The 12,663-nt window shown below is 49.5% G+C and overlaps 1 protein-coding gene across 1 annotated transcript in view; it reads right to left on the reverse strand.

The window, feature by feature from the left end:
* The window catches only part of dock5 (dedicator of cytokinesis 5), a 158,312-nt gene extending 146,082 nt beyond the window's left edge, over positions 1-12,230 (reverse strand). The window contains exon 1 of the mRNA XM_068001334.1: positions 11,811-12,230. Within this exon, the coding sequence (XP_067857435.1) occupies positions 11,811-11,913 (103 nt within the window). The 5' untranslated portion in view covers positions 11,914-12,230. The remainder of the gene's footprint in view (positions 1-11,810) is intronic.
* Positions 12,231-12,663: the final 433 nt, after the last annotated feature.

The raw sequence follows: 12,663 nt of genomic DNA on the forward strand, positions 1-12,663 counted from the left end.
TTCTGGGGAGAGTGTGTGAATATTCAGAGTGTCCTGGGGAGAGTGTGTGAATATTCAGAGTGTCCTGGGAGAGTGTGAATATTCAGAGTGTCCTGGGGAGAGTGTGTGAATATTCAGAGTGTCCTGGGGGAGAGTGTGAATATTCAGAGTGTCCTGTGGAGTGTGTGAATATTCAGAGTGTCCTGGGGGGAGTGTGTGAATATTCAGAGTGTCCTGGGGAGTGTGTGAATATTCAGAGTGTCCTGGGGAGTGTGTGAATATTCAGAGTGTCCTGGGGAGTGTGTGAATATTCAGAGTGTCTGGGGAGAGTGTGAATATTCAGAGTGTCCTGGGGGAGTGTGTGAATATTCAGAGTGTCCTGGGGAGAGTGTGTGAATATTCAGAGTGTCCTGGGGAGAGTGTGAATATTCAGAGTGTCCTGGGGAGAGTGTGTGAATATTCAGAGTGTCCTGGGGAGAGTGTGAATATTCAGAGTGTCCTGGGGAGAGTGTGAATATTCAGAGTGTCCTGGGGAGAGTGTGAATATTCAGAGTGTCCTGGAGAGAGTGTGAATATTCAGAGTGTCCTGGGGAGTGTTGTGAATATTCAGAGTGTCCTGGGGAGAGTGTGAATATTCAGAGTGTCCTGGGGAGTGTGATATTCAGAGTGTCCTGGGAGTGTGTGAATATTCAGAGTGTCCTGGGGAGAGTGTGAATATTCAGAGTGTCCTGGGGAGAGTGTGATTCGAGTGTGTGAATATTCAGAGTGTCCTGGGAGAGTGTGTGAATATTCAGAGTGTCCTGGGAGAGTGTGAATATTCAAGTGTCTGAGAGTGTGATATTCAGAGTGTCCTGGGGAGAGTGTGAATATTCAGAGTGTCCTGGGGAGAGTGTGAATATTCAGAGTGTCCTGGGGAGAGTGTGAATATTCAGAGTGTCCTGGGGGAGTGTGTGAATATTCAGAGTTGTCCTGGGGAGAGTGTGAATATTCAGAGTGTCCTGGGGGAGAGTGTGAATATTCAGAGTGTCCTGGGGAGAGTGTGAATATTCAGAGTGTCCTGGGGGAGTGGGTGTGAATATTCAGAGTGTCCTGGGGAGAGTTGTGAATATTCAGAGTGTCCTGGGGAGTGTGTGAATATTCAGAGTGTCCTGGGGAGAGTGTGAATATTCAGAGTGTCCTGGGGAGTGTGTGATATTCAGAGTGTCCTGGGGAAGTTGTGAATATTCAGAGTGTCCTGGGAGGAGTGTGTGAATATTCAGAGTGTCCTGGGGAGAGGTGTGAATATTCAGAGTGTCCTGGGGAGAGTGTGTGAATATTCAGAGTGTCCTGGGGAGAGTGTGTGAATATTCAGAGTGTCCTGGGGAGAGTGTGAATATTCAGAGTGTCCTGGGGAGTGTGTGAATATTCAGAGTGTCCTGGGGAGAGTGTGTGAATATTCAGAGTGTCCTGGGGAGAGGTGTGAATATTCAGAGTGTCCTGGGGAGAGTGTGAATATTCAGAGTGTCCTGGGGGAAGAGTGGTGAATATTCAGAGTGTCCTGGGGAGTGTGTGAATATTCAGAGTGTCCTGGGGAGAGTGTGAATATTCAGAGTGTCCTGGGGAGAGTGTGTGAATATTCAGAGTGTCCTGGGGGAGTGTGTGAATATTCAGAGTGTCCTGGGGAGAGTGTGAATATTCAGAGTGTCCTGGGGAGAGTGTGTGAATATTCAGGTGTCCTGGGGAGTGTGTGAATATTCAGAGTGTCCTGGGGAGAGTGTGAATATTCAGAGTGTCCTGGGGAGAGTGTGTGAATATTCAGAGTGTCCTGGGGGGAGTGTGTGAATATTCAGAGTGTCCTGGGGGGAGTGTGTGAATATTCAGAGTGTCCTGGGGAGTGTGTGAATATTCAGAGTGTCCGGGGGGGAGTGTGTGAATATTCAGAGTGTCCTGGGGAGAGTGTGAATATTCAGAGTGTCCTGGGGAGTGTGAATATTCAGAGTGTCCTGGGGGAGAGTGTGAATATTCAGAGTGTCCTGGGGAGAGTGTGAATATTCAGAGTGTCCTGGGGAGAGTGTGAATATTCAGAGTCTCCTGGGGAGAGTGTGTGAATATTCAGAGTGTCCTGGGGAGTGTGAATATTCAGAGTGTCCTGGGGAGAGTGTGAATATTCAGAGTGTCCTGGGGAGAGTGTGAATATTCAGAGTGTCCTGGGGAGAGTGTGAATATTCAGAGTGTCCTGGGGAGAGTGTGAATATTCAGAGTGTCCTGGGGAGTGTGTGAATATTCAGAGTGTCCGGGGGGAGTGAAGTGTGGAATATTCAGAGTGTCCTGGGGAGAGTGTGAATATTCAGAGTGTCCTGGGGAGAGTGTGAATATTCAGAGTGTCCCTGGAGAGAGTGTGAATATTCAGAGTGTCCTGGGGAGTGTGTGAATATTCAGAGTGTCCTGGGGAGAGTGTGTGAATATTCAGAGTGTCCTGGGGAGAGTGTGAATATTCAGAGTGTCCTGGAGGAGAGTGTGAATATTCAGAGTGTCCTGGGGAGAGTGTGTGAATATTCAGAGTGTCCTGGGGGAGAGTGTGAATATTCAGAGTGTCCTGGGGAGAGTGTGAATATTCAGAGTGTCCTGGGGGAGTGTGTGAATATTCAGAGTGTCCTGGGGAGAGTGTGAATATTCAGAGTGTCCTGGGGAGAGTGTGAATATTCAGAGTGTCCTGGGGAGTGTGTGAATATTCAGAGTGTCCTGGGGAGAGTGTGAATATTCAGAGTGTCCTGGGGAGAGTGTGAATATTCAGAGTGTCCTGGGGAGAGTGTGAATATTCAGAGTGTCCTGGGGAGAGTGTGAATATTCAGAGTGTCCTGGGGGGAGTGTGTGAATATTCAGAGTGTCCTGGGGAGAGTGTGAATATTCAGAGTGTCCTGGGGAGAGTGTGAATATTCAGAGTGTCCTGGGGAGAGTGTGAATATTCAGAGTGTCCTGGGGAGAGTGTGAATATTCAGAGTGTCCTGGGGAGAGTGTGTGAATATTCAGAGTGTCCTGGGGAGAGTGTGAATATTCAGAGTGTCCTGGGGAGTGTGTGAATATTCAGAGTGTCCTGGGGAGAGTGTGAATATTCAGAGTGTCCTGGGGAGAGTGTGAATATTCAGAGTGTCCTGGGGAGAGTGTGAATATTCAGAGTGTCCTGGGGAGAGTGTGAATATTCAGAGTGTCCTGGGGAGAGTGTGAATATTCAGAGTGTCCTGGGGAGAGTGTGAATATTCAGAGTGTCCTGGGGAGAGTGTGTGAATATTCAGAGTGTCCTGGGGAGAGTGTGAATATTCAGAGTGTCCTGGGGAGAGTGTGAATATTCAGAGTGTCCTGGGGAGAGTGTGAATATTCAGAGTGTCCTGGGGAGAGTGTGAATATTCAGAGTGTCCTGGGGAGAGTGTGAATATTCAGAGTGTCCTGGGGAGAGTGTGTGAATATTCAGAGTGTCCTGGGGAGAGTGTGTGAATATTCAGAGTGTCCTGGGGAGAGTGTGAATATTCAGAGTGTCCTGGGGAGTGTGTGAATATTCAGAGTGTCCTGGGGGAGTGTGTGTGAATATTCAGAGTGTCCTGGGGAGAGTGTGAATATTCAGAGTGTCCTGGGAGAGTGTGAATATTCAGAGTGTCCTGGGGAGAGTGTGTGAATATTCAGAGTGTCCTGGGGAGTGTAGTGTGTGAATATTCAGAGTGTCCTGGGGAGTGTGTGTGAATATTCAGAGTGTCCTGGGGAGAGTGTGTGAATATTCAGAGTGTCCTGGGAGGAGAGTGTCTGGGGAGTGTGAATATTCAGAGTGTCCTGGGGAGAGTGTGAATATTCAGAGTGTCCTGGGGAGAGTGTGAATATTCAGAGTGTCCTGGGGAGAGTGTGAATATTCAGAGTGTCCTGGGGAGAGTGTGAATATTCAGAGTGTCCTGGGGAGAGTGTGAATATTCAGAGTGTCCTGGGGGGATAGTCTGAGAGTGTGAATATTCAGAGTGTCCTGGGAGAGAGTGTGAATATTCAGAGTGTCCTGGGGAGAGTGTGAATATTCAGAGTGTCCTGGGGAGAGTGTGAATATTCAGAGTGTCCTGGGGAGAGTGTGAATATTCAGAGTGTCCTGGGGAGAGTGTGAATATTCAGAGTGTCCTGGGAGAGTGTGAATATTCAGAGTGTCCTGGGGAGAGTGTGAATATTCAGAGTGTCCTGGGGAGAGTGTGTGAATATTCAGAGTGTCCTGGGGAGAGTGTGAATATTCAGAGTGTCCTGGGGAGTGTGTGAATATTCAGAGTGTCCTGGGGAGAGTGTGAATATTCAGAGTGTCCTGGGGAGAGTGTGTGAATATTCAGAGTGTCCTGGGGAGAGTGTGAATATTCAGAGTGTCCTGGGGAGAGTGTGAATATTCAGAGTGTCCTGGGGAGAGTGTGAATATTCAGAGTGTCCTGGGGAGAGTGTGAATATTCAGAGTGTCCTGGGGAGAGTGTGTGAATATTCAGAGTGTCCTGGGGAGAGTGTGAATATTCAGAGTGTCCTGGGGAGAGTGTGAATATTCAGAGTGTCCTGGGGAGAGTGTGAATATTCAGAGTGTCCTGGGGAGAGTGTGAATATTCAGAGTGTCCTGGGGAGAGTGTGAATATTCAGAGTGTCCTGGGGAGAGTGTGTGAATATTCAGAGTGTCCTGGGGAGAGTGTGAATATTCAGAGTGTCCTGGGGAGAGTGTGTGAATATTCAGAGTGTCCTGGGGAGAGTGTGAATATTCAGAGTGTCCTGGGGAGAGTGTGTGAATATTCAGAGTGTCCTGGGGAGAGTGTGTGAATATTCAGAGTGTCCTGGGGAGAGTGTGAATATTCAGAGTGTCCTGGGGAGAGTTGTGAATATTCAGAGTGTCCTGGGGAGAGTGTGAATATTCAGAGTGTCCTGGGGAGAGTGTGAATATTCAGAGTGTCCTGGGGAGAGTGTGAATATTCAGGTGTCTGGGGGAGAGTGTGAATATTCAGAGTGTCCTGGGGAGAGTGTGAATATTCAGAGTGTCCTGGGGAGAGTGTGAATATTCAGAGTGTCCTGGGGAGAGTGTGAATATTCAGAGTGTCCTGGGGAGAGTGTGAATATTCAGAGTGTCCTGGGGAGAGTGTGTGAATATTCAGAGTGTCCTGGGGAGAGTGTGAATATTCAGAGTGTCCTGGGGAGTGTGTGAATATTCAGAGTGTCCTGGGGAGAGTGTGAATATTCAGAGTGTCCCTGGGGAGAGTGTGAATATTCAGAGTGTCCTGGGAGAGTGTGAATATTCAGAGTGTCCTGGGAGAGTGTGTGAATATTCAGAGTGTCCTGGGGAGAGTGTGAATATTCAGAGTGTCCTGGGGAGAGTGTGAATATTCAGAGTGTCCTGGGGAGAGTTGTGAATATTCAGAGTGTCCTGGGGAGAGTGTGAATATTCAGAGTGTCCTGGGAGAGAGTGTGAATATTCAGAGTGTCCTGGGGAGAGTGTGAATATTCAGAGTGTCCTGGGGAGAGTGTGTGAATATTCAGAGTGTCCTGGGGAGAGTGTGTGAATATTCAGAGTGTCCTGGGGAGAGTGTGAATATTCAGAGTGTCCTGGGGAGTGTGTGAATATTCAGAGTGTCCTGGGGAGAGTGTGTGAATATTCAGAGTGTCCTGGGGAGAGTGTGAATATTCAGAGTGTCGTGGGGAGAGTGTGTGAATATTCAGAGTGTCCTGGGGAGTGTGTGAATATTCAGAGTGTCCTGGGGAGTGTGTTCAGGTCCTGAGTGTGAATATTCAGAGTGTCCTGGGGAGAGTGTGTGAATATTCAGAGTGTCCTGGGGAGAGTGTGTGAATATTCAGAGTGTCCTGGGGAGAGTGTGAATATTCAGAGTGTCCTGGGGAGAGTGTGAATATTCAGAGTGTCCTGGGGAGAGTGTGAATATTCAGAGTGTCCTGGGGGAGAGTGTGAATATTCAGAGTATCCTGGGGAGTGTGTGAATATTCAGAGTGTCCTGGGGAGAGTGTGAATATTCAGAGTGTCCTGGGGAGAGTGTGAATATTCAGAGTGTCCTGGGGAGTGTGTGAATATTCAGAGTGTCCTGGGGAGAGTGTGAATATTCAGAGTGTCCTGGGGAGAGTGTGAATATTCAGAGTGTCCTGGGGAGAGTGTGAATATTCAGAGTGTCCTGGGGAGAGTGTGAATATTCAGAGTGTCCTGGGGAGAGTGTGAATATTCAGAGTGTCCTGGGGGGAGTGTGTGAATATTCAGAGTGTCCTGGGGAGAGTGTGAATATTCAGAGTGTCCTGGGGAGAGTGTGAATATTCAGAGTGTCCTGGGGAGAGTGTGAATATTCAGAGTGTCCTGGGGAGAGTGTGAATATTCAGAGTGTCCTGGGGAGAGTGTGTGAATATTCAGAGTGTCCTGGGGAGAGTGTGAATATTCAGAGTGTCCTGGGGAGTGTGTGAATATTCAGAGTGTCCTGGGGAGAGTGTGAATATTCAGAGTGTCCTGGGGAGAGTGTGAATATTCAGAGTGTCCTGGGGAGAGTGTGAATATTCAGAGTGTCCTGGGGAGAGTGTGTGAATATTCAGAGTGTCCCTGGGGAGAGTGTGAATATTCAGAGTGTCCTGGGGAGAGTGTGAATATTCAGAGTGTCCTGGGGAGAGTGTGTGAATATTCAGAGTGTCCTGGGGAGAGTGTGAATATTCAGAGTGTCCTGGGGAGAGTGTGAATATTCAGAGTGTCCTGGGGAGAGTGTGAATATTCAGAGTGTCCTGGGGAGAGTGTGAATATTCAGAGTGTCCTGGGGAGAGTGTGTGAATATTCAGAGTGTCCTGGGGAGAGTGTGTGAATATTCAGAGTGTCCTGGGGAGAGTGTGAATATTCAGAGTGTCCTGGGGGAGAGTGTGTGAATATTCAGAGTGTCCTGGGGGAGTGTGTGAATATTCAGAGTGTCCTGGGGAGTGTGTGAATATTCAGAGTGTCCTGGGGAGAGTGTGAATATTCAGAGTGTCCTGGGGAGAGTGTGAATATTCAGAGTGTCCTGGGGAGAGTGTGAATATTCAGAGTGTCCTGGGGAGAGTGTGAATATTCAGAGTGTCCTGGGGGAGTGTGTGAATATTCAGAGTGTCCTGGGGAGAGTGTGAATATTCAGAGTGTCCTGGGGAGAGTGTGAATATTCAGAGTGTCCTGGGGAGAGAGTGTGAATATTCAGAGTGTCCTGGGGAGAGTGTGAATATTCAGAGTGTCCTGGGGAGAGTGTGTGAATATTCAGAGTGTCCTGGGGAGAGTGTGAATATTCAGAGTGTCCTGGGAGTGTGTGAATATTCAGAGTGTCCTGGGGAGAGTGTGAATATTCAGAGTGTCCTGGGGAGAGTGTGAATATTCAGAGTGTCCTGGGGAGAGTGTGAATATTCAGAGTGTCCTGGGGAGAGTGTGTGAATATTCAGAGTGTCCTGGGGAGAGTGTGAATATTCAGAGTTGTCCTGGGGAGAGTGTGAATATTCAGAGTGTCCTGGGGAGAGTGTGTGAATATTCAGAGTGTCCTGGGGAGAGTGTGAATATTCAGAGTGTCCTGGGGGAGAGTGTGAATATTCAGAGTGTCCTGGGGAGAGTGTGAATATTCAGAGTGTCCTGGGGAGAGTGTGAATATTCAGAGTGTCCTGGGGAGAGTGTGTGAATATTCAGAGTGTCCTGGGGAGAGTGTGTGAATATTCAGAGTGTCCTGGGGAGAGTGTGAATATTCAGAGTGTCCTGGGGAGTGTGTGAATATTCAGAGTGTCCTGGGGAGAGTGTGTGAATATTCAGAGTGTCCTGGGGAGTGTGTGAATATTCAGAGTGTCCTGGGGAGTGTGTGAATATTCAGAGTGTCCTGGGGAGAGTGTGTGAATATTCAGAGTGTCCTGGGGAGTGTGTGAATATTCAGAGTGTCCTGGGGAGAGTGTGTGAATATTCAGAGTGTCCTGGTAGAGTGTGAATATTCAGAGTGTCCTGGGGAGAGTGTGAATATTCAGAGTGTCCTGGGGAGAGTGTGAATATTCAGAGTGTCCTGGGAGAGTGTGAATATTCAGAGTGTCCTGGGGAGAGTGTGTGAATATTCAGAGTGTCCTGGGGAGAGTGTGTGAATATTCAGAGTGTCCTGGGGAGAGTGTGAATATTCAGAGTGTCCTGGGGAGTGTGTGAATATTCAGAGTGTCCTGGGAGAGTGTGTGAATATTCAGAGTGTCCAGGGAGAGTGTGTGAATATTCAGAGTGTCCTGGGGAGTGTGTGAATATTCAGAGTGTCCTGGGGAGAGTGTGAATATTCAGAGTGTCCTGGGGAGTGTGTGAATATTCAGAGTGTCCAGGGGAGAGTGTGAATATTCAGAGTGTCCTGGGGAGTGTGTGTGAATATTCAGAGTGTCCTGGGGAGAGTGTGAATATTCAGAGTGTCCTGGGGAGTGTGTGTGAATATTCAGAGTGTCCTGGGGAGGTGTGTGAATATTCAGAGTGTCCTGGGGAGAGTGTGAATATTCAGAGTGTCCTGGGGAGAGTGTGTGAATATTCAGAGTGTCCTGGGGAGAGTGTGAATATTCAGAGTGTCCTGGGGAGAGTGTGTGAATATTCAGAGTGTCCTGGGGAGTGTGTGAATATTCAGAGTGTCCTGGGGAGGTGTGTGAATATTCAGAGTGTCCTGGGAGAGTGTGAATATTCAGAGTGTCCTGGGGAGTGTGTGAATATTCAGAGTGTTCTGGGGAGAGTGTGAATATTCAGAGTGTCCTGGGGAGTGTGTGAATATTCAGAGTGTCCTGGGGAGAGTGTGAATATTCAGAGTGTCCTGGGGGAGAGTGTGAATATTCAGAGTGTCTTGGGGAGAGTGTGAATATTCAGAGTGTCCTGGGAGAGTGTGAATATTCAGAGTGTCCTGGGGAGAGAGTGTGAATATTCAGAGTGTCCTGGGGAGAGAGTGTGAATATTCAGAGTGTCCTGGGGAGAGTGTGTGAATATTCAGAGTGTCCTGGGGAGAGTGTGTGAATATTCAGAGTGTCCTGGGGAGAGTGTGAATATTCAGAGTGTCCTGGGGAGAGTGTGAATATTCAGAGTGTCCTGGGGAGTGTGTGAATATTCAGAGTGTCCTGGGGAGAGTGTGTGAATATTCAGAGTGTCCTGGGGGGAGTGTGAATATTCAGAGTGTCCTGGGGAGAGAGTGTGAATATTCAGAGTGTCCTGGGAGAGAGTGTGAATATTCAGAGTGTCCTGGGGAGAGTGTGAATATTCAGAGTGTCCTGGGGAGAGTGTGTGAATATTCAGAGTGTCCTGGGGAGAGTGTGTGAATATTCAGAGTGTCCTGGGGAGAGTGTGAATATTCAGAGTGTCCTGGGAGAGTGTGAATATTCAGAGTGTCCTGGGGAGTGTGTGAATATTCAGAGTGTCCTGGGGAGTTGTGTGAATATTCAGAGTGTCCTGGGGAGAGTGTGTGAATATTCAGAGTGTCCTGGGGAGAGTGTGTGAATATTCAGAGTGTCCTGGGGAGAGTGTGAATATTCAGAGTGTCCTGGGGAGAGTGTGAATATTCAGAGTGTCCTGGGGAGAGTGTGTGAATATTCCGAGTGTCCTGGGGGAGTGTGTGAATATTCAGAGTGTCCTGGGGAGTGTGTGAATATTCAGAGTGTCCTGGGGGAGAGTGTGAATATTCAGAGTGTCCTGGGGAGAGAGTGTGAATATTCCGAGTGTCCTGGGTGAGAGAGTGTGAATATTCAGAGTGTCCTGGGGAGAGTGTGTGAATATTCAGAGTGTCCTGGGGAGAGTGTGAACATTCAGAGTGTCCTGGGGAGTGTGTGGTGAATATTCAGAGTGTCCTGGGGAGAGAGTGTGAATATTCAGAGTGTCCTGGGGAGAGGTGTGTGAATATTCAGAGTGTCCTGGGGAGAGTGTGAATATTCAGAGTGTCCTGGGGAGAGTGTGTGAATATTCAGAGTGTCCTGGGGAGAGTGTGAATATTCAGAGTGTCCTGGGGAGAGTGTGTGAATATTCAGAGTGTCCTGGGGAGAGTGTTGTGAATATTCAGAGTGTCCTGGGGAGAGTGTGTGAATATTCAGAGTGTCCTGGGGAGAGTGTGAATATTCAGAGTGTCCTGGGGAGAGTGTGAATATTCAGAGTGTCCTGGGGAGAGTGTGTGAATATTCAGAGTGTCCTGGGGAGAGTGTGAATATTCAGAGTGTCCTGGGGAGAGTGTGAATATTCAGAGTGTCCTGGGGAGAGTGTTGTGAATATTCAGAGTGTCCTGGGGAGAGTGTGTGAATATTCAGAGTGTCCTGGGAGGTGAATTCAGTCCTGAAGTGATATTCAGAGTGTCCTGGGGAGAGTGTGAATATTCAGAGTGTCCTGGGGAGAGTGTGTGAATATTCAGAGTGTCCTGGGGAGTGTGTGAATATTCAGAGTGTCCTGGGGAGAGTGTGTGAATATTCAGAGTGTCCTGGGAGAGAAGTGTGAATATTCAGGAGTGTCCTGGGGGGAGTGTGAATATTCAGAGTGTCCTGGGGAGAGAGTGTGAATATTCAGAGTGTCCTGGGGAGAGAGTGTGAATATTCAGAGTGTCCTGGGGAGAGAGTGTGAATATTCAGAGTGTCCTGGGGAGAGTGTGTGAATATTCAGAGTGTCCTGGGGAGAGTGTGTGAATATTCAGAGTGTCCTGGGGAGAGTGTGAATATTCAGAGTGTCCTGGGGAGAGTGTGAATATTCAGAGTGTCCTGGGGAAGTGTGTGAATATTCAGAGTGTCCTGGGGAGAGTTGTGTGAATATTCAGAGTGTCCTGGGGAGAGTGTGTGAATATTCAGAGTGTCCTGGGGGGAGTGTGAATATTCAGAGTGTCCTGGGGAGAGAGTGTGAATATTCAGAGTGTCCTGGGGAGAGAGTGTGAATATTCAGAGTGTCCTGGGGAGAGTGTGAATATTCAGAGTGTCCTGGGGAGAGTGTGTGAATATTCAGAGTGTCCTGGGGAGAGTGTGTGAATATTCAGAGTGTCCTGGGGAGAGTGTGAATATTCAGAGTGTCCTGGGGAGAGTGTGAATATTCAGAGTGTCCTGGGGAGTGTGTGAATATTCAGAGTGTCCTGGGGAGAGTGTGTGAATATTCAGAGTGTCCTGGGGAGAGTGTGAATATTCAGAGTGTCCTGGGGAGAGTGTGTGAATATTCAGAGTGTCCTGGGGAGAGTGTGTGAATATTCAGAGTGTCCTGGGGAGAGTGTGTGAATATTCAGAGTGTCCTGGGGAGAGTGTGTGAATATTCAGAGTGTCCTGGGAGAGTGTGTGAATATTCAGAGTGTCCTGGGGAGAGTGTGAATATTCAGAGTGTCCTGGGGGGAGTGTGTGAATATTCAGAGTGTCCTGGGGAGAGTGTGAATATTCAGAGTGTCCTGGGGGAGTGTGTGAATATTCAGAGTGTCCTGGGGAGAGTGTGAATATTCAGAGTGTCCTGGGAGAGAGTGTGAATATTCAGAGTGTCCTGGGGAGAGAGTGTGAATATTCAGAGTGCACCAATATCCAGATAGAAACGTGTGAAAGGCTGGAATGGGGCCGTGAGGATAATTATCTGTGTGTGTGATTTTTTCTGACGATGTTCCGGATTTTGTGTTGAGATTGGGGACCGAGACATTGTGAGCGTTTGGGAAAGCAGGGATCAGAGTGAATTCCTGGCATCTCCCGTCCAAACCCCCCGCTGTGTTGACGAGGTGCTTTAAACGAAACGACTTTCGACCGGCGCATTGAAGGAAAACAATCCCCCAGAGCAGAGGGAACAATGTTGCGAGAAGCTGCAAAAGTGCAACAGTGTGCAGAAAGTAACTTTCAGTGATGAGAGTGAAGGGGGAACGAGCAGCCCGTGTACTCACCGACCCCGTACTTTTCCCGTTTAGTTGGAATCCAGCGGGCCATCACTCTCCCCCCTCTCCCTCCGCACTGCCCGAAAGGTTCACAAGCAATTCCCTCTCTCATCGGACCAGCTCCGCACCGCCATCTTCATCAGGACGTGGTGTGAAGACAGACATCTCTCTCTCTCTCTCTCTCTGCACCTCCACCTCCACCCACCGCTTCCCCTTGTCCTCGGAGCGAGTGGAGCCTGGCGGGGAGGGAGGGAGGGGGGAATCTCTCTCTCTCTCTCTCTCCCTCCCCCAGCCCGGCTGATGTAATCTTCACTTCCCATTAAACAATGCCCATGGCCGGGAACCGTGCTGGCAACTCCCCCTATCCGACTGTGGGAATCCAGCACCCTCACAGCTCACTGTCAACCGCTCCATGGGGCAGAGGCGAGCCCCCCTCCCACTGTGTGAGCACTCACCTCCCCTCCCCTCCCTCCCCTCCCATTGTGTGAGCACTCCCCTCCCTCCCCTCCCCTCCCACTGTGTGAGCACTCACCTCCCCTCCCCTCCCTCCCCTCCATTGTGTGAGCACTCCCCTCCCTCCCCTCCCCTCCCACTGTGTGAGCACTCACCTCCCCTCCCCTCCCTCCCTCCCACTGTGTGAGCACTCACCTCCCCTCCCCTCCCTCCCCTCCCCCTCCCACTGTGTGAACACTCACCTCCCCTCCCTCCCTCCCCTCCCCTCCCACTGTGTGAGCACTCACCTCCCCTCCCCTCCCTCCCCTCCCATTGTGTGAGCACTCCCCTCCCTCCCCTCCCCTCCCACTGTGTGAGCACTCACCTCCCCTCCCCTCCCTCCCCTCCCATTGTGTGAGCACTCCCCTCC

The sequence above is a fragment of the Heptranchias perlo genome, chromosome 20 (assembly GCF_035084215.1).
Source record: "Heptranchias perlo isolate sHepPer1 chromosome 20, sHepPer1.hap1, whole genome shotgun sequence".
NCBI lineage: Eukaryota > Metazoa > Chordata > Chondrichthyes > Hexanchiformes > Hexanchidae > Heptranchias > Heptranchias perlo.